The sequence below is a fragment of the Labrus mixtus genome, chromosome 14 (genome assembly GCF_963584025.1).
Source record: "Labrus mixtus chromosome 14, fLabMix1.1, whole genome shotgun sequence".
Lineage (NCBI taxonomy): Eukaryota > Metazoa > Chordata > Actinopteri > Labriformes > Labridae > Labrus > Labrus mixtus.
The window spans coordinates 16510084-16535231 of record NC_083625.1 but is presented as its reverse complement, the minus strand read 5'-3'; the positions used below and the strand labels follow the sequence as shown (position 1 = coordinate 16535231).

At 40.0% G+C, this 25148-nt stretch overlaps 1 protein-coding gene across 7 annotated transcripts in view; it reads right to left on the bottom strand.

Moving 5' to 3' along the window:
* gria3a (glutamate receptor, ionotropic, AMPA 3a) overlaps positions 1 to 25148 on the bottom strand; it is a 78334-nt gene that overhangs the window by 18542 nt on the left and 34644 nt on the right. For 5 of the 7 annotated variants that reach the window (XR_009675793.1, XM_061055492.1, XM_061055491.1 and 2 more), the window contains exons 4-12: positions 23440 to 23627; positions 11063 to 11116; positions 10685 to 10846; positions 10133 to 10312; positions 9470 to 9574; positions 7031 to 7138; positions 4940 to 5146; positions 2721 to 3094; positions 202 to 400 (exon numbers count right to left, since the gene is read on the bottom strand). Coding sequence is in view for 6 of the 7 variants with exons in the window: in XM_061055492.1 (XP_060911475.1) it covers positions 202 to 400; positions 2721 to 3094; positions 4940 to 5146; positions 7031 to 7138; positions 9470 to 9574; positions 10133 to 10312; positions 10685 to 10846; positions 11063 to 11116; positions 23440 to 23627 (1577 nt within the window). In the remaining variant the exon portion in view is untranslated. The remainder of the gene's footprint in view (positions 1 to 201; positions 401 to 2720; positions 3095 to 4939; positions 5147 to 7030; positions 7139 to 9469; positions 9575 to 10132; positions 10313 to 10684; positions 10847 to 11062; positions 11117 to 23439; positions 23628 to 25148) is intronic. The other 2 variants (XM_061055490.1, XM_061055488.1) reach the window with 1 other exon arrangement.

The following is a 25148-nucleotide window of genomic DNA, read 5'->3' as shown; positions in this document are numbered from 1 at the left end:
AGTATTAGTCATTTGGATGTGCTGTATCAGGTAGAAATACTATCTAGACCTTCTTTTTCATTGATTATTCGTTTGATTCATTACCTGGCAGGTAATAAATCAAAATCCCAGAGGGAAGCTCCAGAGACTCTTCATCTCTGTACCTCAGCCAACATTAACTTGTGTTGGAGGGAACCTCGTTCAGCCAGCTGAGACACTCACCCTAAAGAACTCCTTGGTGGAGCCTGAGTCTAACGTCCCATAGGCGATCTCTGTCTGCTTGGCCAGGTCCTCAGCACTCTCGATGGGAGACACCATCCTCTCCACAGTGAGGAAGGCAGCCAGGTTAGCCGTGTAGGAGGAGATGATGATGAGGGTGAAGAACCACCACACTCCTCCGACAATCCGGCCCGACAGAGACCTGAGAGCAGGAAGAGAGCAGACAGGGAGATATGAGGGCAGCGTGCTCTTGTCTACATATGGGAAAGGGAAGAGTGATGGATTTCTATTGTGTCTTTGGTGTTTGGTTCCTAATTTTTTACACTTTCAACTTCTGGAAAAATTGCCTACCAATTAAGGGAAGAGGACTGCGGTATCATCTGCATTCCCCTTGTGTTAAAAGCTATCACTTAAATCCTCTTTAAAGAAATTAACTCACTACAGCTGCCATTACAACTGATGAAAAGTTATAATAAGCCTCATTGAATTAATATAAATGCATTAATTTTGGAGTTAAATCGAGTGAGCCCAACAGGAGCCTAAATCCATTAGATCCATCAGCCGGCAGATCCAAACGACTTTGGCTTAAAACTAAGCCTGAATGATCCTTTACTGAGTGAACATTTTGTATTTGGCCGGTCCTGGTCTGTGGTTACCGATGAGCAGTAAACATCTGACTTTTAGACAGAATGCATATTTACTCGTTAGTTTAAAGCTGCAGCCTGTGTTTGTTTCAGGTATTTGAAAGATTCTGAATGCCTCTTTCTGTTGGAAAATGTAACACTCCAACACAAACTTGGATCAGAGAGGACAGAAACTGAAGTTTACTTTTGTCTGAAGTAAAAGCACCATGACAACCTCTCTCCTCCTGAAGTCTGGGAGTGATGAACCATACCAGTCTGCCACACAGATAGTTCCATCCTGCTCACTGGTCCTTAAACCATTCTCTACAGTTTCCACATCAGTGTTAAGGCTGTGAATTTAAATCTGTGTCTCTGAGGGCAGTCCTGGGGTCACATGGGATATATCTAAATACAAGTTTTCTCTCTGGTACGACCCCAAACTTGTCGATCCCAAACATATTTCACTTGACTGTGCTGCTCAGACAAAGTCATACATCCCATTTCAAACAAGGATCCATTTTCACAGCATCACTGCACAGCAGATGCTCATAATATATTGTTTTGCAGCATATTTATGTATTTATGCTTTCCCTGTAGCACTTTCATGCCATCTATATTTTGTGTGTCCTTCAGAAATTCCATTAAAATGTGCACTCACTCATCAAAGTTTCAGACAGGCTGTAATTCGTGGCAGATTTTGTGGAAGTCTTATCTATAAATGACTTTTATTTGGGGAAAATATTAACAATAACATCAAGTTGAGGTCAGTGAGTTGGTCTTAACTTATCTGGGCCAAAGGCAAAGTTGGAGCCAAAAAAAGAGACACCACAGATTACTGTAGGTATGATAAATGTGAAGACATCAGCAAATGCACTCATCCTCTCATGGTGACTGCATTGATCTGGAAACTGCTGTAGGGAAATGTTGAACTGTTCAGCAAAATGATAGAATCAGCAGTTTCTATTCAAAAACTGCTGCTACTTAGAGCAGTAATAAGATCCCTCATTTGCTACTTAATTGATTTTTGTCACTGATATATTATACTGCAGAAGCTTCTCTCTCTGAACATCTCCAAAAAAACACTGAAGTCAGGCTCAACTTCAGACTTGCCTGCCTTCCTGACTTTATGTTTTGCTAGCATCATCAGAACTGTCACATGCAGATATCATGTCTCTCAGTTTATTTATAAGAAAACTAACCACGCTGACATCCTAATGGTCTGCTAGTTATCTGTAATAAATGTGAAACCCTTTTACATGGTCTGGTCATTCACACACTCCTTCACACTTTTGATTTTGTCACAGCTTTTACAAACCAATGTTTTTACAACGTTCCAAAGTCCATGGATGAAAGGATGAATGAGGCAAGAATCCTTGAAGAAGAAGTCTGGAGTCACAACATTGATGAGAAAAGAGATGGATGGATGGATGGAAGAGATGAGGGAATGACTGAGTGGCCATTGTGATGGGAATACACATGACGCCGTAATGGTGCTGCACAAAATGCATTATATGCACCAAGTTGATGACCGTAAAATGGGACATGCAGCAAAAACACGGTAGCCCTCCAAGAGTCATGAGAAATGGAAGCAGCTGCTCTGAGTGAAATGTAATGACCCCTGTGCATTTTACAGCCCTCAGCATGGTGAATATAAGTTATTTTGTGGATGCAAAGCATCTCTGCCGGCATGCAGCTTAAAAACAAATAGATGCACGGTGAGAAAGAAATGGGAGGATGGTGCAGTGAAGTGAAGCATGAGGTCAGATGGACAGCAGCAAAGCTCAAAATAACCTATATGCACCATGGCAGGATGGAAATGAAGCTACGCATGGGACCATAAAATGCAGAGTGATGACGAGGACAACTGAGAGGTGGTGGAGAGTGAACACAACAACAAACCTTGGTGAGATATCGCATCCTTGCTGCATGAAGGCACCCAGGGAGAACCACAGGCTATTAAAAATCCCAAAGTCATTCGGAGGGTCTGGGGGGCTCTGAGGGTCTTTGACCTCATCATTCTCGTCCAGATGCCACTCATATGGGCTGAAGCGGCTCACCAGGAAGAGCACCACACTGACGCCAATATAGGCAAAAACTATACACATCCAGATCTCATAGGCCAAAGGGTCCAGGAAGGAAAACACCCCTGGCTTGGACTTTTGAGGCTTCTTTATCATAATGGAGATTCCTAAGCTCATAAAAGGCTTGGAGAAGTCTATCACCTCTTCCCGAACCAACGTTATCGTTAGCGGTGCCACGGCTATGTCAGCTCTCTGTGAAAATGGAAACAGGCACAAAGGTATTTAGTCTTACAGAACACACCAAATAAAACCTAAACAAGGATTTAGTAAAGGTACTGATCAATATAGGCATCATGATATGACTTGGTAATGCTGCCAGTCTGAGGAGTTTAATGATAACGGATGATTCCTGTTAGACACCGCTTAGCTAACGCTTTAGAATCTAACAAGTAACTAGCGCTCAAGTTTTTTAAAGCTGTATCCTTTATTCTATTTATGAAACAAGTAAGAAGTTATAAGTGTCTCTAGAGAAAGAGGACTCAGGTGGGGTCTGCAAGCTGAGCTGCTGCGTAAAAGTAGTAGTCTTGTTTCTTTTTTTCTTTTCCCAGATGTCTTCACTTCTCTAAAGCAAACAGATCTGTTTGAGCAAACTGGTTTATCTTGTTTTAGGTTCATAAGCCAAGTCTTTTACGATTATCTTCTGCAGATATAGGATGTCTGGTAAGGGGGCTGCTAGCAGAGCTGCCACTAAAAACCAACCGAGTGAAATTATGTTACCTTGATTTGTCAATAATAACCTCATCTTTGAAGGATAAAAGCAGCTTAAACAATGCTTCTAGTGGAGAGTGGGTGTGTACTTGGATATGTATTCTCAAGCAAAAATTGAAACTGTTGACTCGCTGTTGTGGCTATGTCTGCTGCCTGATAGGCTGATTGATCCATCCAAATTAAGTCTAAGGTATAAATGTTTAAGGTACATTTAATCGCAATCCCTTGTTGAGATGGTTTCATCACCCATCTGTAATTATAGGAAATGTTTTACAAACATAGACTCAAAGAATAACCATGACTATATATTTAAGTCACACTGCCTTATAATCCCGTATAAACATAGCCAAGCATTCAGCTTTAAAAGTGAATTCATGGCGTAAACAGATTGGAGACGGTGAAAAACAGCAGCTTGGAATATACTGAATAGCAGACCTGCGAGAGGGAATCTGCCATATGAAAATGAGTCACTCAGCATTTGTGTAAGCTTAAGTCTTTGTCTCCATCCAAATCTCCTCCATGAATCAAGCAAGGGGTTGAAAAGAAAGAGATGGAGGAGCTTAAGTAAGCAGTCCATGAAATGTGAATCAGCCTGTTAAATTCCCTTCCATCAGATCCTCTGCAACGCCTGACAGGCTCATCAATTATCAGCTCACTGTGGTGGAGGGGTGGTTGTGACTAAACTTAAACACCTCTTCCTGTCCGAGCTATTCGTATCGGGTAGGCGGTCATAAAATAGTCATAACCGTAGGAACTACAGGTGATTCATTAGAGACCCTGCACTGAAACACTGTCTGCACGCAGATTTTTATTCGATTCTTGTCTGTCATTTGACATTTATTTATTCATCCATTTAGCATCTGAGGTCTCATCAAAAATGCAATCTTCTTGTTAAAGCTCAAGTTCAAATGCAATCAAACCCTGAGCTGCATGATAAACACCAGTCCAAATTATTAAAGCCTTGACAAAGAGATGTACACAACTTCTTTGACCGAAAGCACAAAGTACAAGTTACATTCATGTTTTAGATGTTTTCTGTTTTTGCTTTGCATAACCATCACAGAATAATTGCATTTTTGGTAGACAGGGAATGAAGAAACTCTCTTGGCTGGTTTGATACTGCATTCTATACCTGGTTGTTTTGATAAGAAAGAGCCTGAGTAAGTTTAATAAAAATTCAAATTTCTGTGTGATGATGGTGATAATTCAAGACATTTCTAATACTTCCATTAATATGAATAAATAGGAGGGTTTAAATGTTGCAAAGATAAGAGATATACACAGTTATCCCCTCCCCCTTATAAGCTACAAATGAAGACTGACACTTACCCCATAGACCAGTTCACCCACCATCCCGTTCCACGTCTTTGTCTCAGGGTCCCTGGCTCCGTACTTCCCATCGGGAACTACAGACAGCTTATATTTTATGCCCACATGTTTTGCTATTTCAGAAGCTAAATCGACACAGTAACCCTCATATCTGTCATTCCCGTCCGCCGTCATATAGTTTTTCTTGTACATCACATACGGAGCTTCCTGTTAATTAGACAGAGTTTTAAGTTCATTGCAGAAAAAAAACACACACACATGTAGACAGGACAGGCATCGAGGGTCAAACGAGGCCTTCATTTGGTACTGTTTCATGCACACATGCCGGGGTGACAAACACACACAGATGTGGGGAACATTGTAAGACAGACTGACAAAGCAGAGGCTAAAGGATCTACGCAGCTTCATTTACAGGCATGTTATCAGGGGACTAGAGAAGCAGGCCGCTGCAGCAGTAAAGAGGGCAAAAGGGCCAGCTCAGGAGAAAAGCATCTAACACATTTAAAAGAGAGGAGGTAAAGCGGGATGCCAGGACTCCCTCATGCTTACAGCATCCACCACCTTAATCAGTGGAAATGGGCGATAAGCGGGGATGCATGTGCTTCAGGCCAACGTGGCACAGAGAGCAAGGAGAAGTTGAATGGAGCACTTTTCCAGTTCATGAAGTAAACGTCAGTGAGCACAGAGATCATCTAATTCATTCATCAAACTAATACTAAGCACATAGAATGTTAGCCACTTCAGAAGAGTAGTTGTATGACCAAGTTAGAAGTCATACTTATTGAATATTCTTTACTGAATTCTTTACTATCATGACAATAAAATAATCTGCTTTTTCTTTTGTTTTATTGTTTAACCTTTCCACTTGACCTTTTTGCCTCGGATTTAAATAAAATATCATGTAATTCCTCCAAGATTTTATGCACATCTGTTGCCAAACCTCCTCTAGATGACCTGATGTGACCTTGAGGAGATTCAGCATGGGGATTTACACTCTTACATGTCGTCAACGTGAAAATTCAAAGGTTATTTTAGCCGATGACAAAGTCATCAACAGAGGAGACTCTTGTGTGATGCTTTAAGCAGTTTAACATTTACAGTTTGATCTAATCCTTCTTTAACTTCTCTTACGTTCTTCAGTCATGTGTTATGTAATAAAAGAAAAAGAAATGAAAGAATCACAGCCCTGTAATAACAGGAGGAACTTTCATTGGATATGAATATTTGCTTTAAAGTTATGAAATGCAAGAAAAGCAACATGAAGTTAATGACATGACCGAGATGTGTCTGAAATAAAAGTCGTCTTTATTCAAACCAAAGGCGTGCCTGGCAGTGAGAAAATAATGCAGTGACACTACTCTTCTGTTTGTTTCCTTCCTACCTGCTCATGAGGATAAATGAGTTTCTAGACATTGAAATGAAAATGTATGACTATCACATTCTGAATTTGCCTACGATGAAAACATAATAGGCAGAGTCAGAAGGAACGAGAGGCCATGGCTTTAAATGTAAGATAAGGCGTACCTTATCTTACATTTAAAATGGCTGATGGTGACTAACCTCTAACTATCACTGCGTCTAGCCCTGAGCCTGACCTACTGGAAGCACTGGTTTTAGCAGTTACATTATTTCAGTGCCAAAGTTGAAACAAATGTAGACTAAGGGTTAAACAGCCAAAGGTTTGCAGCCTTTGGTTGTTTACGACCTCCTCATGCTGCAGATCATTTCATGTCTCTAGCTTCACCGACAGTTTACCTAATGAGAGGGAAACGTGTTTACTTACGTATGCACTGAATGTGAAAACACTGATGGTGCCTATCGCTAACGTTATCGTTACCAATGCCGTTATTGTGATGTCACTACTACAACAGCCCACCGTATAATAAAAAAACTAAAATGCTTTGGCACCCACACGGATACAGTTGAAACACTCTTTGTGAATCGACTGTTTCAACATGTAGTGAGTGGATGGAAAGCAACTCAAAACAAAATAATTCTACCCTCCCAGGACAGATTGCAACAATGGACACCTTGACCTTGAGTGGCAGAAATTCTTGAGGTGAAACACTTAAAACCTGCTTGAGAGTGTACCATAATAGTAGTGACCACAATTGTTCGGTTTTCCACAGAAGAGGACTCGTTGGTGACCTGCTGATCCATAATATATACAAATTTTTCGTACTCATTCCAGTAGCCGATCTGAAAACGACACAAAGGTTCACAGTTATTACAAGAAGGAGCAGAAATACTCTTTTTTTTTCTTTTTTCTTTTAAATAGAAGAGCCTCCAGGTACGTGCGAGTTGGTCAGCTCCATCTGTACAGCAGGAGACAGAGCTGGTTTCGCCTGATGTGGAGCTAAAACAAAGCTTGTAGTGGTGCTTCTTACTTCAGCGGGACTACACTTCAGCAGAGTAGGCGTGAGCTATTCCTGGCTCTGCAAATGTTTCCTTACATAACAAGAAAGCAGCACCAACAGGGCGCTCAAAGACAGTTAAAATTGATACCAACAAGGCAAGTAATAGTCTGAATGTGCCTTACTGTTGTACTGTTCTATTAATACAAACGTAGCAAAGACTGTCTGACGTTACACAAAAACACACACTGGACTTAGTCGACTCAAACAAACGCGATTCCAGAGATAATTATGTTTTACTCTGATTTATTTGGCCGAGAAGATGCTTCTCACTCTGTTGTCATAGTGATTGTATAACTCTGTGTTTGCATGTGTGGGGCTGCTGTCATGTATGTTGGCCTGTGAGCAGATCTATGTGGACAGTATGGGGCCACTTCCTTTGGGTGCCATCTCTTGTGGAGACCTTGTCACAGTTCAGGGTCATGGAGCTAGACAAGTCTAAAAAAATGTGTGGCTGAAAATGTGTGTCAGAGTGTGCGTTGTGCGTGTTGTGTGCCATATCATACAAACCACACAACCGAGGAGGAATAAGGGATCATTGTTGTTGCAGCGAGACCTCCATTATCTGGAGATACATCAATGTAAAAGTCCAACTGAAAATCGGAAAAAGTTATTTCCCTTTTCTTCAACAAGATAATTGTCAAACGTATTTTAAAATTCAATACTCATGGGCTTTTATTTTTGGGGGAAAAAAAAGAAAACTTGAAAGAAGATGTGTCCAGGCCTCTGAGGAGGTCGGTCGATGTCCGTGTTTGTGAGCAGACTTGCTCCAGTAAACAGGCTAATAAGAAGATAGACTGTTATGTTAGTGTTATTAAGGAAGCTGACTCTTCCAGCATCGGAACTAACAAACACTGACAAGTGCTACAGCTGTCAGGATAACTAGCTAAACACTGTTCTGTGCCAGTGCACGTCTCCCCCTGTTGACGTCTGTGAGCTCGTTCTTTTAACAAGCCAAGTAGCAATTTGAGACGTGTGGACATGCTTGTAGAAAGAAAATAGACAAACTGTAGCTTGAAAATGTTTGCCACAGTCTGCAACAGTTCTTTGCACTTTCTGCTTGTGTGTGAGGCTGATGAGTTATCAAAGATGGTGTAAGATAAAGGTTTTATAGGGTTACATGACTAAACACAAATTATCTCCATTTTGGAATATTATTGCCTTAAAAGAAGAAAACAACGATAAATATAAAGTGCCAATCACTATGTTGAAGCTTGAGGTAAAGATGTTATTAAACCTCATGTTGCTCTTAAATGCTACAAATTCAATAATGTTGTTTGAACTAAAGATAGAAAACCTGCCTCATAGGTTCAATTAGAGAGTTTTAGTCTAATAGAGGACCCTGATGAGCTACTTGAGAAAAATGTTAACTTCATTTTTTTAAAGTCACACTAAAATAAACAATACATGCACACAAATGATCAGTTATATTTAATATGGTACGAACAAGCTTAAATATAATCAATCCTGCTAGACTTTATAATCCTGTCATTTGATTGATGGTTCTGTGCTTCAATCACGTGGACAAATACCACATCTGATTGGTTTGCAGTCAAAGGTTTTACCATCAATGTTTAAAGTTGGAAATAAATAACAGCTCTTCTGTGGACTACATGTCTTCTTATTTTTGTCTAGAATCGGTTTCTGAGTAATTATGCAGCAGTAAATAGGCCCTTGAGTAGAAGTCTTTTTTGAATCTCTAGCTTGTAGTTTAAATAGCTTTTTATGATGTTGCAGAATCTCAGCTTTTCATAATCTTATTAACCAGCCCACAAAAGTTTTTACATTTATTTTCCATCTGAAGGGCTCTGCTAACTCTCATGGACACTTTCCACAGTTTAAATCCAAGATTGTATAAGAGCTCACATGATTTGGGCTGACTTTGCAAGACTTTTCTACTGCCAGCGTCAGTCTAAATCAGACTCAAACCTTCCTACTGCTGGACTGCTAACATAAAGAGAGATTCAAATCCATTTCACAGAGCTGCTTTGAACTTGTCTGAATCCATATTAATGCTTCAAAACATTCAGTGTATATACATCATATGCTAATCCTGCTTAGAGTATTTCATCACACATTAATTCAATTATGATAGATGTTTGTGGGGTTCACTTACCTTCCTGGAGCCTCCAGACTTCATCTCGTACACATCAATAGTGTAATTAGATCTTCGACCAAAGGTGTCAAACTGGATGTTTCCTGTCATACCTTGTACTGCGACCTGTCAGGAACCAAGAGACGCAAGATAACACCTGTTTCTAACACAAAAGAAGCTAGCAAACTTTAAATGAAAACATGCAACAAATGATCTTCATCTAATCTCTCCAACACCACCTGGTTTTCTTAATGTGTGTCTGTTAAATATTTCCAATAGCATTATGTCTGTAAGCTTCCAGACTCTTTAGGACCAATCATATCAACGTGAAGCTTAAAAATTCTTCAAAAAAAGTGAAAGTGAAATACTTCAAGTTTGTTCCTGGTTAGGAGTTCAGGAATGCCCATATGGTTTATTTCAACTCACTAGAGTAAGACATGGGTTTACATTTAAAAGATTATAAACTTGCCTTATATTAAATGAATTATGCAGCTGGATTATTCTCAAAGTTTCTAAATGAGCAATATATGACATTTTTAAATTTGCTAATTTTTAAGATAAAAATGAATATCAAAGATGAAGGACGTTTTCATAAGTGCAGCTAGATAAACATAGGATTGTGCAAAAAACATACAACACAATACATAAGAAAAAAAGCAGAGCTTCTGAAAGAGTCCCACGCACTTTTTTTCCTACCATTTTGAGGGCTCTCTCGATGTCGATGCCTTGGCTCCAGGGCACGGCGGGATTGGCGAGGCAGTCGCCCGCGCTCCCCCTGCGAGACACGTCCACCCGCTGTCGCCGTAGATACCGGAAGGCCTCCGCGATCACGAGGATGGCATCATGGGTCAGTGCTGATGTGTACTGAGAAAAAAGGGGCGACAAGAAACCTCCAGTGACGCACCACTAACATCACACAGGCCCATAATGCACTGCTGTCAGAGCAAGGTTATCATCTCTGCAGCAGTACACACAGAGGACAATGCTAATGAAGTTTTAAGTAAGACAATATGAGCAAGGATACTGTGTCTGCAGCAGTTTACACAGAGAGCAGTGAGGCTCAAAGTAAGAAAAAAAAGCCTCACACTTTGATTGACACAAACATTGCTAATCATGCTGAATCTATTCAAGGACAAGATGGAGAAAAGTTATTTGAGCTGTGAAATTATGCAGACCGACATTTTCCCAGTGTTACTACCTTAACACTTAAAAAATAGGGTAAATTATCTCTCTGACCTTCAGTGGGGTGTTTTTGGCTTCTGGAAATTCTCTTTCATCCAGGCGCTCCCAGCGCTGGAGGAACTGTTGAACAATGGGACTGTCGGGGTTGATGATCTGGAAGCCGGTGATGTTGGCTCCACCAGAAAACACCCGGTCCAGGCTCATGTTGGAAAAACCCTTAGAGTGGAAGGAGCACACAAATGGAGCAAGTGATCATAAGCACGTAAAATGTTTTTTTTCTGAATCACTACAATAATTTATAAATCCATCACTGCATATTGAGAAGTTTGACGGGTCTGCTGAAGTGTTGCATTTCTCTGCTCTGCATTGCATCACAGTGAGCAGGAGAGGTTGGGGTGTTGTGCGGGATCGTTTCATGCTGCTAGCTCTCACCAGGTTGGCGAGGATGTAGTGGTATCCTCTGGTGTTCTTTCCCGAGGTCACCACCTACAAGACGCAGGAGGAGACGTGCTGTGAGTCACACTCTCCGCTCATAACACAGAGAACATTCAGAGATGACAAAGACCTTCAATTTCATCACACAGAGTGGCTGGTAAAGGAAGAAAGGAGGGACGTTTTAAAGCGACATTTGCAAGGGCAAGAGGGGACGTTTGAGCACATTTGTACTTTTTTTGTGTTTGTATGAGAGAGAGAGAGAGAGAGAGAGAGAGAAAGAAAGATTGTGATGACAGGGCTTGTTCCTTTCCATTTACTTCAAAATGTTAAATAAGGTCATGGCTCCAGAAAACCTCCTTTTCTCTCTCCCTCTCTCTCTCTCTCTCTCTTTCTCTTTACTGTCTGCCTCTTGCTCAGCCCGTCTCAGCCGCACATACTCGTCTCAATTAAACAAACCAAAAGTTGTTCAGCACCTGTCTGAGCAGGCATATACTGTACTCGCTGATTTCTTTAAACTTCTCTCTCACCAGCCAAGCCTCCTCTCCCTTCATTTTTTTTTTCACGTCCTCTCTCTCACTCTCTCTCTCTCTCTGCATATCTCACTCGGCTCTGAATCTCCACCACAGAGTATGAAGCTTCAAAAAGATACTGAGGGGGTGGATCGTTTTTTTTTTTGTTTTTTTTTCCTTTTTTTCCCTGTCTTTTCACTTTCTGCACTCCTACACAGCGTTGATAAGTATACTCAGGCACCAAAATCATCTAAATGTTAAATGTCCAGAGTGAAAGTGATATCATGTTGGAGTGACTCTGTGGAGGATGTGGCTGCAGATGAATAATTTACACCTTAAAAAAGGATATGCATCCCTGTGTTTTATTTCAAGCATTGCATGTTCTTAATTCCCTTTTCTTTTTTTTTATTAAAACATGTCCATGCTTGTATCCACACATGTGCACTTGTATACCCTCTGCATACATCGTACTAATTGAGATTGAACGTCCTTGATGCTCCAAGGTTGACCCTCCGACCGGCTTATACACTCTGACAAATTCCAGCAATAAATCCAATTACCTTCCCTGGAAATGCAAAAGAGATGTCATTGTGTGTGACATTTTGCACCCTTCATCCCAGACTACTTATGCATTTTTTTCTCATATGGAAAAAAGAAATAGAAGATAAAAATCCTGGAAGCGTTTATGGTTATTGTCTTCCCGAATAAAAAGCTGTGTGAGAGGGCGCTGCAGTGACCCAAGTGTAAGAACCGAGCAAGAACTTAATGAAGCTGCAGCACCTGGTGTGATCGGCTGCATTTCCAGTTTGTCACCAACACACTCAGACAGGAAGCACAAAACTTCACTCTTTTATATCAGCATCAAAATGTGACATATTAACTGCTGTTTGTGACTAAAGCCTCATTTAGCTGTTAGAAAATAATCAACTGTAAACATTTCTACTGTAGCTCTGACGCACACAAAACAAATAATGTTGCAGTGTTTCTATTGCATTTGGCTGTCTACAGGAGAGGAAAAGTTGTATTAAATTACTCCGAAGAAACTTCATAACACAAAGAATGTTTCTTGTTTCAGTAAAACTACTGCTCGGTGATTTAAAATGTAAGTTTCTGCAGCCATGATTGAAATGTTCCAAACATTTTATCCCTGAAATGTGAGACTTTATATGAAGCTGCGATGTAAAGCAAATGCTGTTAAGTATCCAAATGCCTCAAAGCCATTCTCTGTTTATTTACTTTCAAGCACATTTCACAGAGAGATTTACCACTCAGCTTTTGTGTCAGATATTTCCTTTCAAGACAACCTGAAAGTGTTTTGACTTGCATGAAAAGAAAGAAAATCCCCTGGCAGATGCATCGGTAGTCATCGAGTTGGCAGTGAGCACAGAGGCTGACAACTCTTCTAAAGTTGAGAAATCCGACCGGTTATTCAGCACAGGGATGAATTTGAGAGGTGGCTCCTGTTTGAGTTTGTCTTCCTTTACACTATCACTCAATAAGCAAATGAAAAACTAAAAACTCTGATTGGTATTCATTGTAATGTTGTGCGGTACATAAAGTATATAAATGAACCAGGGTGAAAACAAATCTGTTTAGACTGTTGTTCACTCTAAATATTATTATTTAAACTTAAAAATGCTTCCATTGCCAGGATCATAAATATCTAAGTTGATTATTGATAAAGATTAGATGTTGTACCTATTAGTAACATTTTGCTTGAGATATATGTTTGCATTATTATTTCAATTTTCTTATTTGATCAATACAATTTCAATATCCGTTTTCAATCACATTGTATTGTGATTTTGTTGTGCCCATGGACACTGACCTTCAAATGCTGCTGCTTGTTCTGTGGCCCTGACCTTCAAAATATGACAATCACAGTCACATAGAAACAACACATCGTCAGAAACACAATGGAACGGAACACAACACATGGGAATGGAACAGAACGGAATGGAACAGAACGGAATGGAACACATCGCAATTGAACACAACGGAACAGAACGCAATGTTATGGAACACAATGTTATGGAACACATTTTAATGGAACACAATGTAACGGAACACAAAGTAACGGAACACAAAGTAACGGAACACAAAGTAACGGAACACAATGTAACGGAACACAATATAACTGAACACAATGTAACAGAACACAAAGTAAAGGAACACAATGTAACAGAACACAATGTAACGGAACACAATGTAACTGAACACAATGTAACTGAACACAATGTAACAGAACACAAAGTAACGGAACACAATGTAACAGAACACAATGTAACGGAACACAATGTAACGGAACACAATGTAACAGAACACAATGTAACAGAACACAAAGTAACGGAACACAATGTAACAGAACACAATGTAACGGAACACAATGTAACGGAACACAATGTAACGGAACACAATGTAACAGAACACAATGTAACAGAACACAATGTAACGGAACACAATGTAACAGAACACAATGTAACGGAACACAATGTAACGGAACACAATGTAACGGAACACAATGTAACGGAACACAATGTAACAGAACACAAAGTAACGGAACACAATGTAACAGAACACAATGTAACGGAACACAATGTAACGGAACACAATGTAACGGAACACAAAGTAACGGAACACAATGTAACGGAACACAAAGGAACGGAACACAATGTAACGGAACACAAAGGAACAGAACACAAAGGAACAGAACACAATGTAACGGAACACAAAGGAACGGAACACAATGTAACGGAAAACAATGTAACGGAACACAATGTAAAGGAACACAATGTAACGGAACACAAAGGAGCGGAACACAATGTAACAGAACTGTGTTACAATGTAACGGAACACAATGTAACGGAACACAGTGTAATGGAACACAATGTAATGGAACACAATGTAACAGAACACAATGTAACAGAATTGTGTTACAATGTAACGGAACACAAAGGAACAGAACACAATGTAACGGAACACAATGTAACGGAACACAATGTAACGGAACACAAAGTAACGGAACACAATGTAACGGAACACAAAGGAACGGAACACAATGTAACAGAACACAAAGTAACGGAACACAATGTAACGGAACACAAAGTAACGGAACACAATGTAACGGAACACAAAGGAACGGAACACAATGTAACGGAACACAAAGGAACAGAACACAAAGGAACAGAACACAATGTAACGGAACACAAAGGAACGGAACACAATGTAACGGAACACAATGTAAAGGAACACAATGTAACGGAACACAAAGGAACGGAACACAATGTAAAGGAACACAATGTAAAGGAACACAAAGTAACGGAACACAATGTAACGGAACACAAAGGAACGGAACACAATGTAACGGAACACAACGTAACAGAACACAAAGGAACACCTGGGTTTTGACCAGACACTTTCAGCTGTATTCGATTGATGGATACATGTTGAGGTGTTTTAGTGTCTCGTCTTTCTCAACAAGATAGAACAACTCGGGGTGTAACAAGAGTTAAAGTAGTGATGCTTAAATTAATAACGTGAGCAAAACGGTTCAGTAATTCTCTCTGGTTTTTCACTTGAGCCGCTTTGTTTAGAAAGACCTTTTTATCTTTCCACATTTTCATATTCCCTAGCTCTACACTGTCGGCACATATTCTTTTACAATATAATTTCTTTGGTTTGCGGTGGGATTTGCTTCTTCCATCTTTTAGCAGTGCTGGTCTGAAAAAAGTATCTGGGCATAACAAATATTTTTAGGATCCTGATGCTCCAGTTTCATGCTCCCCTGGGATAATCGCTTTTTGTGAGCATGTGAAACCATCAGGAACCAGGAAGAGGTCAGGCACTACCGTCACAGAGAGAAAAACACTTTACAGTTGTCGGATACTCGTCTCTGTCAGAATCCATTTTTTAAAAAAAAACAGCTTTAGGGGAAAGAGAACCTGCAGCCTGTTTGGTTTGAAGAACTTGTATAATAAAATGGATGATGCTTACTGGATTAAGGGGAAAGGTGTGTTCCATTTGATCTCAGAAGTCATAAAATTCAGAGGTGCCAGTCGGATATGTCATCCGGAATGCCCCCTGAAGTATGACCTCTATTATCTGCACATCATAGTGTTTATTAGCAACTTAGTCTTGTTTTTGCGTAATTAAATGAATCACACAGATAGAAAAATCTGTGCTCTATATGTAAACATGTTGTCATTTTGCTTTTATGTAGTGTGTTATTGTCGCCTGGTATTAGCTAACTATCACAACAAAAGTACTCGTCTATGTTGTTTTTAGGACTTGTTACTTGTAACTGGAACGCAGTCAATTCGGGTGTGACGTCATTCCCAACTACGACATCCAACTTCCAAGGTAAATGGAAAGCACCAAAAATCAAAGTGCCATGACCTTGCATGACCATTCAACTGTCACCTTTAGTTCATCTTCTTATCTTAGTTAACACTTTGATAAAGTAATATGTTCAAGAAAGCCTCTGAATGATCAACACAATATTGGTGCTCTTCAACATTGACATTTTTTTCTTATCGAAGCACAGAACGGTTTTATGCTGACCACTATTTTGGAAATCTATGAATTTGAATTGAATGAATGGTGTGGGTGTCTGTCTCAAAAATCCTATATTGGTCTGGCTCTGAAGAAAACAATTTAAGTCTGTTTACAACAAAAGACCTTAGAATACCTTTAAATGACTTTATTCTAAGCTAAGCAAGCTAAATTTTCTAGCTTTGGCGTGATATTTAAAATAAGATTTGAATGGTATCGGTTCACAACTTATTCTCTTGGAAATGTTCAAACTCAAGTCTCAGATATCACACTAACCTTTTCTAGAAAGGTTGAAAACAATAATGAGATTCTGGTGTTTCTGAGTGATGCTCAGACTCTGCAGTTAAAAATAAAACACAGCACTTCATCCTCCAGCCCCCGCCAGTTCAACACAATCAAATGAATCATAGACAAATAAACCCGGCATAGACTCATGATACGGATACACATTAGTATTCACCTCTTTGAGAAGCATATCAGAAATATGGGGCCATCTCCCCGTGCTGTGGAGGAGACAAACTATGACACAAGAAGGCAGACAGAGAGGGACACAGAGAGAGCTGATGTCCCTTTATCAGGCTGTGCTCCTCCTGTCCCCCTCTCTGGACGAGAGGGTCTGTGCTTTGCTGTTTGAAGCAGGCCTGAGCTGAAGGACGATCAGCCTAAATATTCCTCAGGGGATGGACACTAATTAAACAGACTGGAGCCTCAGTCCTGTGCAGAGCTGGATGTCTGCCCGAGTGCCTTCAAGAGGATTGGACTCTCTTCCCACTGATGGAGGCTTTTCTTTGTTACACTGATTTGTCATCTGCCATCCTCAGAAGTGGAACGGACATCCTAAGGTTGATAACTGTCCCCTTTCACCAGTCTACTCATTATTGTTGAACTGCTCGAAACAGGGCAAAGTGTGAGCCGGGATTTCACTGCCATAAGCGTGCATTAAAAAGACAGTGTAGCAGTGGAAGGGCAAAATCAGTCAAACATTTCTCTAAATTACCTATTTTCCAGAAAACCTTGTTGTGACTCGTAATGAAACTACTCTCTGTCTCTCTAAGTGTTTGCACATTATGCACAACATAAAAAACATATTAGAATTATAAGAAAACATCCGCTTCCTTAGTGTTTTTTTATGTTCATGGTATTGTTATTTATGTTGTCATAAAATGAAAAATCATTACCCACATCCTTTATTGAATTAGTCTTCACAACAAAAGCACTTAAAGTATTACGTTGTGCCTGTTTTGTTCATGGGTCTGTGTGCAGTCTGATGATTTGTTTGTTTTTCCAATTCCAAAATAAAAAATAAAATGCCTATGAAGATGTGATGTCCCTAGTATCCATGTTGCTGTTGTGCAACTGCCAACTCTCCTGTTTTTGATGTTGTTTTCATGACTGGTTGCTTTTAACTCACACTTCTCGAGGGTCTCCTTTGGACGCCCGGCTACAAAGAAGTCTGTTCAAAAACCTTCCTTTTAAACAGCCAGGGTTCTTTTTCAGAAGCATTTTTATTCCTGTTTATAATCGAAGCTTTCGAAAAAAGGAAATGAAAGTCTTAGTAGACATAGTCGTCTTGTGGCTGTTTATTTGGGGGTAGTTAAGTTCAACCTGGAGTATTACATGTGTGCTTGCATTCAAGCTGTACTTTATTTTATTTTTTGTAGTTCAAGTTGAGGATAGAAAGTTAGAAAGGGAAGGTCTGCAATTGCTGTCATTTGTTTAGTTCTGACTGTAGTTACTGAAATATTCATCTCAAAAGTTGCCAAGACCTAACTTGATAGCATTCTAGTCCCTACACTATGTTCTTTAAAATGGCACATAGTGTGCTACTGTGCTACACTCAGTCTCTTACCTGACCTGAGTCCAAGACCATGTTTTATTAAACCTACTCTTTATAACGCTCATATATGAGTCAGGGGTCACATGAGTTAACCTCAAATACATTTTAGCAACACACACAGTATGATTCCAGTGAAAGCTGAGTTACACTGTCAGCTGCTGTCCACTTTGGTCCAATGATGCATTGCCATGAGAATAAGAAAAAACCTTGTTGGTATGAAAAAAAGAGACCTTGTTTATGAATGAATTATGAATCAAGCACCACCAGCAGGTCAACATTTCCTCTGTCCAGAACTCTGGTTTATGATGAAATAACTGCAAAGCTAATAATATCCTGATCACCCACAAGTAAACTTTGTGGTTATTCCTAGATAGCGAAAACTGGTGTAGTGAATAAAGAAATGTGATGTTGTTGTCTTATATTATGAATAGGGTATTTTACATTTTGGACAAGAACACTATGGATTGAGACTTTTATCTTTAATTTGGTGAATTCATATTTTCCATATAATGTCTTTGGTTTGTAAATTGGTGTTGATGTTATTTTTGCTGTATATGTGAATGTAACTTAATGAAAACACATGTAAAGTCTGTAAATGGTTATTGTCCTGTTTTAGAGTGCAGGAGAAGTTTGTTAAGGGACTTGTGTATCAGAGCTCTGCAGTATGAAGCTTTCTATGCTAGACTCTGCTGATGATACTGTTATCTGGCACTTGGCTTGTAGTGACCTAACTCATGATGTTCCACAGCCGCCGAGAGCATGTTTGTGTGAGAAACCCTGTGAAAGTTGTTTCACAACAACAGTGATATTGGAACAAGCATGCATATTTTCCTTATAGAAAACACCATATGTTCAATTTATATTTTTATTTAATATATATATATACTGTATTATTTTTTGTTATTTGTGGTATAATAAGGCATCTCCTTTTTCTCTTTGTGTGAGGAAACGCTCTGGAACTAAGAGCAGTAATGCAGGAGGAACCCTGTGAATGCTACAGATCCTGCTAATGGTTGGAAAATAATGGCCTTAAAGAAAATATGCATTAGTGTGTCATAACCTTTTACATAACAAAATGCAGAGTCAAACCTGCTACATTAGCATGCTAACAGGCTAAGCACTGATGGTTTTCAGGATCATTTGATCTGATAACAATAGAATGTGAGCTGTGTATGCTACTCACTTGTTGTTTGCTAAGTTTAGCTTGACACAGCCACTAGAATGTCTGTTTTATCTTGTTTAAACAATATAAGTTTTAAAAAGATCAACGACATATCAGCTCCCCAATAGTGCTGCCAAAACATTCTGAACTCCCATTACTGAGTGGCCCCAGTTTAGCTTCGCCTCCGCTGTGTTAACTGATGAGACATGGGTTGAACTAGAAATTCAAAATACATGTCCTATACATTTTTCTGAAGCATGGTTTCTGACTTTATTGAGAAGTTTAGTTTGAAATAGTTATTTGACTGACAGCTCTGCTGACAAATGTCCCTCCCCCTCAGACCAGCCTGCAATTTGATACTGATCTGGCCGATAGGTTAAGCAAAATCATATGGCACTACACAAAAACCCAGAGATTTGGCAGGTGGTGTTGCCTTTTCCTCACAATGTTTGTGGGATGCAAAAACAAATTCCTCTTCAACTGCACAAACCGCACCGTCGCACGACAGCTAGCTCTGTTCCTTTTCCTTTTAGAGAAACAGTGGACTCGATGTCATGTGAAGATAGAAATTTATCAACTGGCACTCACACACTATTTAACCATGTTAACAACTAGTAAAATGAAGTCTTAGAATATAGAAACAATAAAAACACAATACAACACAACTACTTACACTCATTACAACGTAATGTATCACCTTAAGTTAAACAGGAGTCAGAACACGAGTCTCTTCTGTGACGTAATACAATGGGATGTTAGAAAAAAGAGTATATTTAGCAGCTTTTCTGAAAACAGCTCCCTTTCCCCTGAATTTGAGACATTTTGTTTTGTTAAACATATAAAATCAAGGATTCATTTATTCGACAGCCATCATTAGACAAGGTTTAGTATTGATGTAAAAAATAACCTGCAAGTTGTCACTAAAACCAATTTCCATATAAAGCAACAGACAAAAATACCATGCACATTCAGGGTTAAATAGCATCCACACAAATGTAATCTCATCCTAATACAGCATCTTGATTTACTAGGCAACTTGCAGAGAGTGGAATTCCAGAGCACCCCTGGGTGTTCAGCACTTCTCATATTTCCCTCCACAGTATGAGACAGGGGGACTCACACTACATGGCTCAATTCCCACAAGCTCTCTGCCTTTCCAGCCTAGCTCTCTCTCTCTCTCTCTTTGTCTCTGTCTCTCTCTTTGTCTCTGTCTCTCTCCAGCTCTCTCTCTCTCTCTTTGTCTCTGTCTCTCTCTACCTCTCTCTCTGTCTCTCTCTGTCTCTCTCTCTCTGTCTCTGTCTCTCTCTCTGTCTCTCTCTGTCTGTCTCTCTCTCTTTGTCTCTGTCTCTCTCTACCTCTCTCTCTGTCTCTGTCTCTCTCTCTCTCTTTGTCTCTGTCTATCTCTACCTCTCTCTCTCTGTCTCTGTCTCTCTCTACCTCTCTCTCTGTCTCTCTCTACCTCTCTCTCTCTCTCTGTCTCTCTCTCTCTCTTTGTCTCTGTCTCTCTTTGTCTCTCCCTCTCTCTACCTCTCTCTCTCTCTCTCTGTCTCTCTCTACCTCTCTCTCTCTCTCTCTCTGTCTCTCTCTTTGTCTCTGTCTCTCTGTCTCTCTCTCTCTGTCTCTCTCTCTCCCTCTCTCTCTGTCTCTCTCTCTGTCTCTCTCTTTGTCTCTGTCTCTGTCTGTCTCTCTCTCTCTCTTTGTCTCTGTCTCTGTCTCTCTCTTTGTCTCTGTCTCTGTCTGTCTCTCTCTCTCTCTTTGTCTCTGTCTCTCTCTCTCTTTGTCTCTCTCTCTCTCTCTCTCTCTCTCTCTGTCTCTCTCTCTGTCTCTCTCTCTGTCTCAGACTCTTTGTCTGTCTGTCCACTGTGCAGGAGGGGGCTGGAGGTGACTGACCCTCTGGCAGCGATTATAAATCTGCACTTTTGTTGCTGAAAAGCCTTAAAGGTGTTTCTCACTCTGTCTTTATTTAGTTGAAGGCATGAGCAAACTGATTCTTGTTTCCAAGTCAGTTAGAGAGCCAGCAGGAGAGAGAGAGAAAACCCACAGCACATTTATCAACAATTAAAGGTCTTGTTACAAGTGAAACTACATTGATGATGAAATAATTAGCACAAAATGAATGACAGCTGCATGGGTATAATTCTTTTAAAATGCACTGGCTAGAGGTAATGATGTGTAATGGTTATTTTGATGATTACAGTGTCTATGAGTTCACATTGTACACACTGGTTAAATATTAAATCATGTCAGGAATGGTTGCGTCCAGATGCCTGAGTGATCTCACTTGTGTTTGCTCACTCCTGCCTTTATGCGAGATCTTCCCTCAGGCTAGGAGGGTAGGCTATTTATAGTAGGCTCATTGTTGTTGCTGTTATGGGACAGTGTGTCCTACTTACACTGGGAGCTGATATTACATTAAAGCAAGTGTTGATGTCACAGCTCGTATAAGGAAGCGTTCCCGAGAGACAAAGGCGCACCCTGTCGCTGTTAAAGCAGCTGGGGAGACACTTGCCTGACAGATGCTGTGTTGAAGGCCACCATTCACATTACTCCACCACAGAAACGAGATTATAATCGAGTCTGCCTGACGTGACACCAACTGACCACCATTATCTGATTGGATAACTGGAATCTAATACAGAGGCAATTTGAGCACATTTGAAGGAAGCGTCTGTATCGATGCGAAGGGCAGAGAGTAGCAAACTTCCTGTCATTAATTGAAATGCTCCGTGCTGTGCTGAAAAAATTCTCATATGTTGGAGGAAATTAAGAAAGATCTGCGCTGAAGGTCAGGTAAGGGCAGCATTAATGAAGATCATTACAAAGAGGGCAGAAGTCTTTGCGCACAAATACCTCGGCAAAGGACAGAAGGTCAAGATTTGCTGGGAATGAATGGTTCAAATGAGCACGCACGCACGCACGCACACACACACACACACACACACACACACACACACACACACACAGAAAACCCTTCAACGGTTTTTGTGTCTGTCTGATGAACGGCTAGGGCCCGAAACGTCACATGGTAAAAAAACTTCTATCAGCTTCTAGTGTGCAAACTTATTCTTTTTGCTTTTGTATAACTGTCCAGCATCCAGTGCTTAACAATCTGGACATTAAGTATTTTTGCGTTTGAAGTAAGTTTTGATACTCTATATTAAAACCTTTATCTCAGAGGAAGCATTTCTCAATATACGTACGAGAAGTGTCTCTTCACCATCCTCTGCTTAGCAACAACTGCACATTGTCTATGAAGGGGACGTGTAAATACATGTATGTGTTTTACGACAGTGCAGTTACATTCAGAGACCCTCGTTGGGTGCCAAAGCACCCCAAACCAAATTCCTATAATATTGTAGTTGTTGTAATATAGTATTATATATTTATCTAATTTCATGCCCTCAAACATGGGCTTTTGCTTGTAATATCCTACATAATTAAGGCTGAATTCCTTAATGCCCTGATATCTAGGATAATATATCCATGTTATCGGTTGGTGTCAGGTTAAATTACGAATCAATAAATCCATTTCTATAAGACAAAAAATTGACTTTCACTAGCCTCTATTACGAACTGTCATGTAGTACTAGAGTAAGTGTAGTAGACCACTGTCCACAAGAAAAGAATTAGTGTGCATGAACCTTGAGAAACAGCATCCTTTAAAACAAATTTGCAAGGCAAAATGTGAACACATGTGCAGCACAGCTTCTAGTCCCCCAAATGAACACTAATGATCTTCAGAGTAAATAAACACATTTTCACTTAACCCTCATTAAATACTTTTGGAGGCTAAACTATTCTCTATAGTGCAGCCACGGTGCATGATGCTCGCATTAGCAAAACACTGAATCTGAATCAAGACTCATGAGGGTAAACAGTGGGTGACTATCACCTAGGAAACAAGGATGAGGAGGCTGTTGAATTCATCCATGTGAATTAAGACCTCAGACAACATGAATGTACAAAAAAATTATAATTAACAAGGCTTAAATGAATGTACACGTCTCGCCTGCAACATGGTCTTCTAAATGAGAATGTGACGATCTGAGGGAAAGAGGATGCACTCAAGATGTTGTAAGAGTAATAATGAAAAAGAAGTGCAAAGACAGGAGCAGGAAGACAAGAGAGAACCATATTTCTCTGAGTGTGTAAATGGAGATACTGTTCAAGGCAAAAAGAAAGGAGAGGGGCAGTGTGTTAACTGCTTTTGAAAGAAAGGAAGATGCAGAGCGGAAGGCATTAAAGTTATTTTAGGGAAATCATTTTGTGCTGTTGCTTTCTAAAGCTGAACTAGTGGTGCTTTTTGACTCAATACCTGCTCCAGTATAGAGTTGATCCTTTCCACCTCACAGTCAATGAGGAAGCGTTTCTCCTGCCGGCGGTCCATCTCCTCGATGATGCGTCTGTACTCTGTGGGGTCCACAATGTTCCCGACCGAGCGAGCTGTCACCTGCCAGTTATTGGCCACAGCCGACTCCATGATGGCCTGGAGGATCGCAAAACCTGGAGGAACAGAGGGAGAAAAACAGCTCTGTCAGATAACGGTCTCTTTTGTTGGAGCACACCAGCAGGAAAGTGTAGTGTAGCTGTAGAGAAGAGCTCCAAGGATAGTATGTCCTTATACAACAGTTAACAATGTTTAGTGTGTGAAAGGCTTTTTATCACAATTATTAACAAACACATGATGCATTGAAGTGATTATTTGATTTACAATATCCCCTTTTATACTCTACCTGCAGACATGCTGCGGTTTATGATAGTGGGGAGTGATTATCCAAGATACATGGAAACAGAGATGTCTACATCAGGTACAAGATGTTAAAAAAAAAAAAAAAAAGATAGAACATTTTAAACTGGTGTTCAGAATGAAATTAATTGCCCCAATTCAATTAAAATATAAGCAGATGCTAGAGCGTTGGACCACAGAAAATGAGTTGTGATTTTTTTCATCTGAGTTCAGACAAACACTGAAAAAACGCTTGTCTACATTTTTCCTTCCACACATGAATAAAACATGAGCCCCCATGCGCCTGGGATTTATTGTATTTTTGTATTGTATTTTATGTATTTATCTATTACTGCCATCAGACACAAGATACATGAATCTAGTTTAAGGTTACATCAGAGGAATATGGGAGAGGAAAAAAATCACACAAAGACTTTCAGGAACACTAACAATATGGTACAAGTGCCCTCGGAGAAGTTAAAACAACTGTACATCCACAGAAGATCAAGTTCAAGCTTTAGCGCCCATTAAAAATAGAGAGGTTACAGAGCATAATTCAATATTAACTAGGACGGCACTGAGAGTCCCACGCTGCCTCAGCAACATGTCGCCTTACTTATCCTCTCTCTGGCTCATTGAGGAGTTAAACTGAGTTGACACAAGTACAGAGCAAACACATACAATAGGGCATGTGGAACATTTTCCAGCACATGTTGTGAAATGAAGTGCTAAAGTAGCAGTAAAGGGAGCACAATTGGCACCACGCAGAGCTCGCTGTGCCATGGTATGAATGTGTAGCAACGTTTCATGAAAAGGAAAACTGAGCTAACTTTGCCCTTGGTTCGGTGAGGAGACTAGCGATTAACGGTCGGCAGTCATGATCCTTGTCACTTTGAGAGGACAGATCAGTTACTGATATGTTCTGATATGCACTGAGAGGAAAGAAAACAGGAGAGCTTTTGTTATATTTGTTATCAATCTGAGGCTTTTTCACGTTCCCGCTGGGGGAAAAACAAAAAAAGATTAAGGCTGGAAATAGAACAAGAAAATGTTTTCTGATCATTTCCCCCTCCCCAGAAACAACAATGTGTTGCCCATTAAACTTAATTTATACTCAGGGTGATGTTTCATCAATAAATGTTGGTAAAAAAACAAATCAGTGATATTATCAGCTGCTGGGCGGCGTGAGTAAACCTAAAACCTAAAAGAGTTTTTGTAGTTAAAAAGAAGTGAAGGTGAACTGTCTAATTAGTGGAGCTGTTGCAGGAAGCCAAAACCTCCCGCTGAGCCATTTGAAG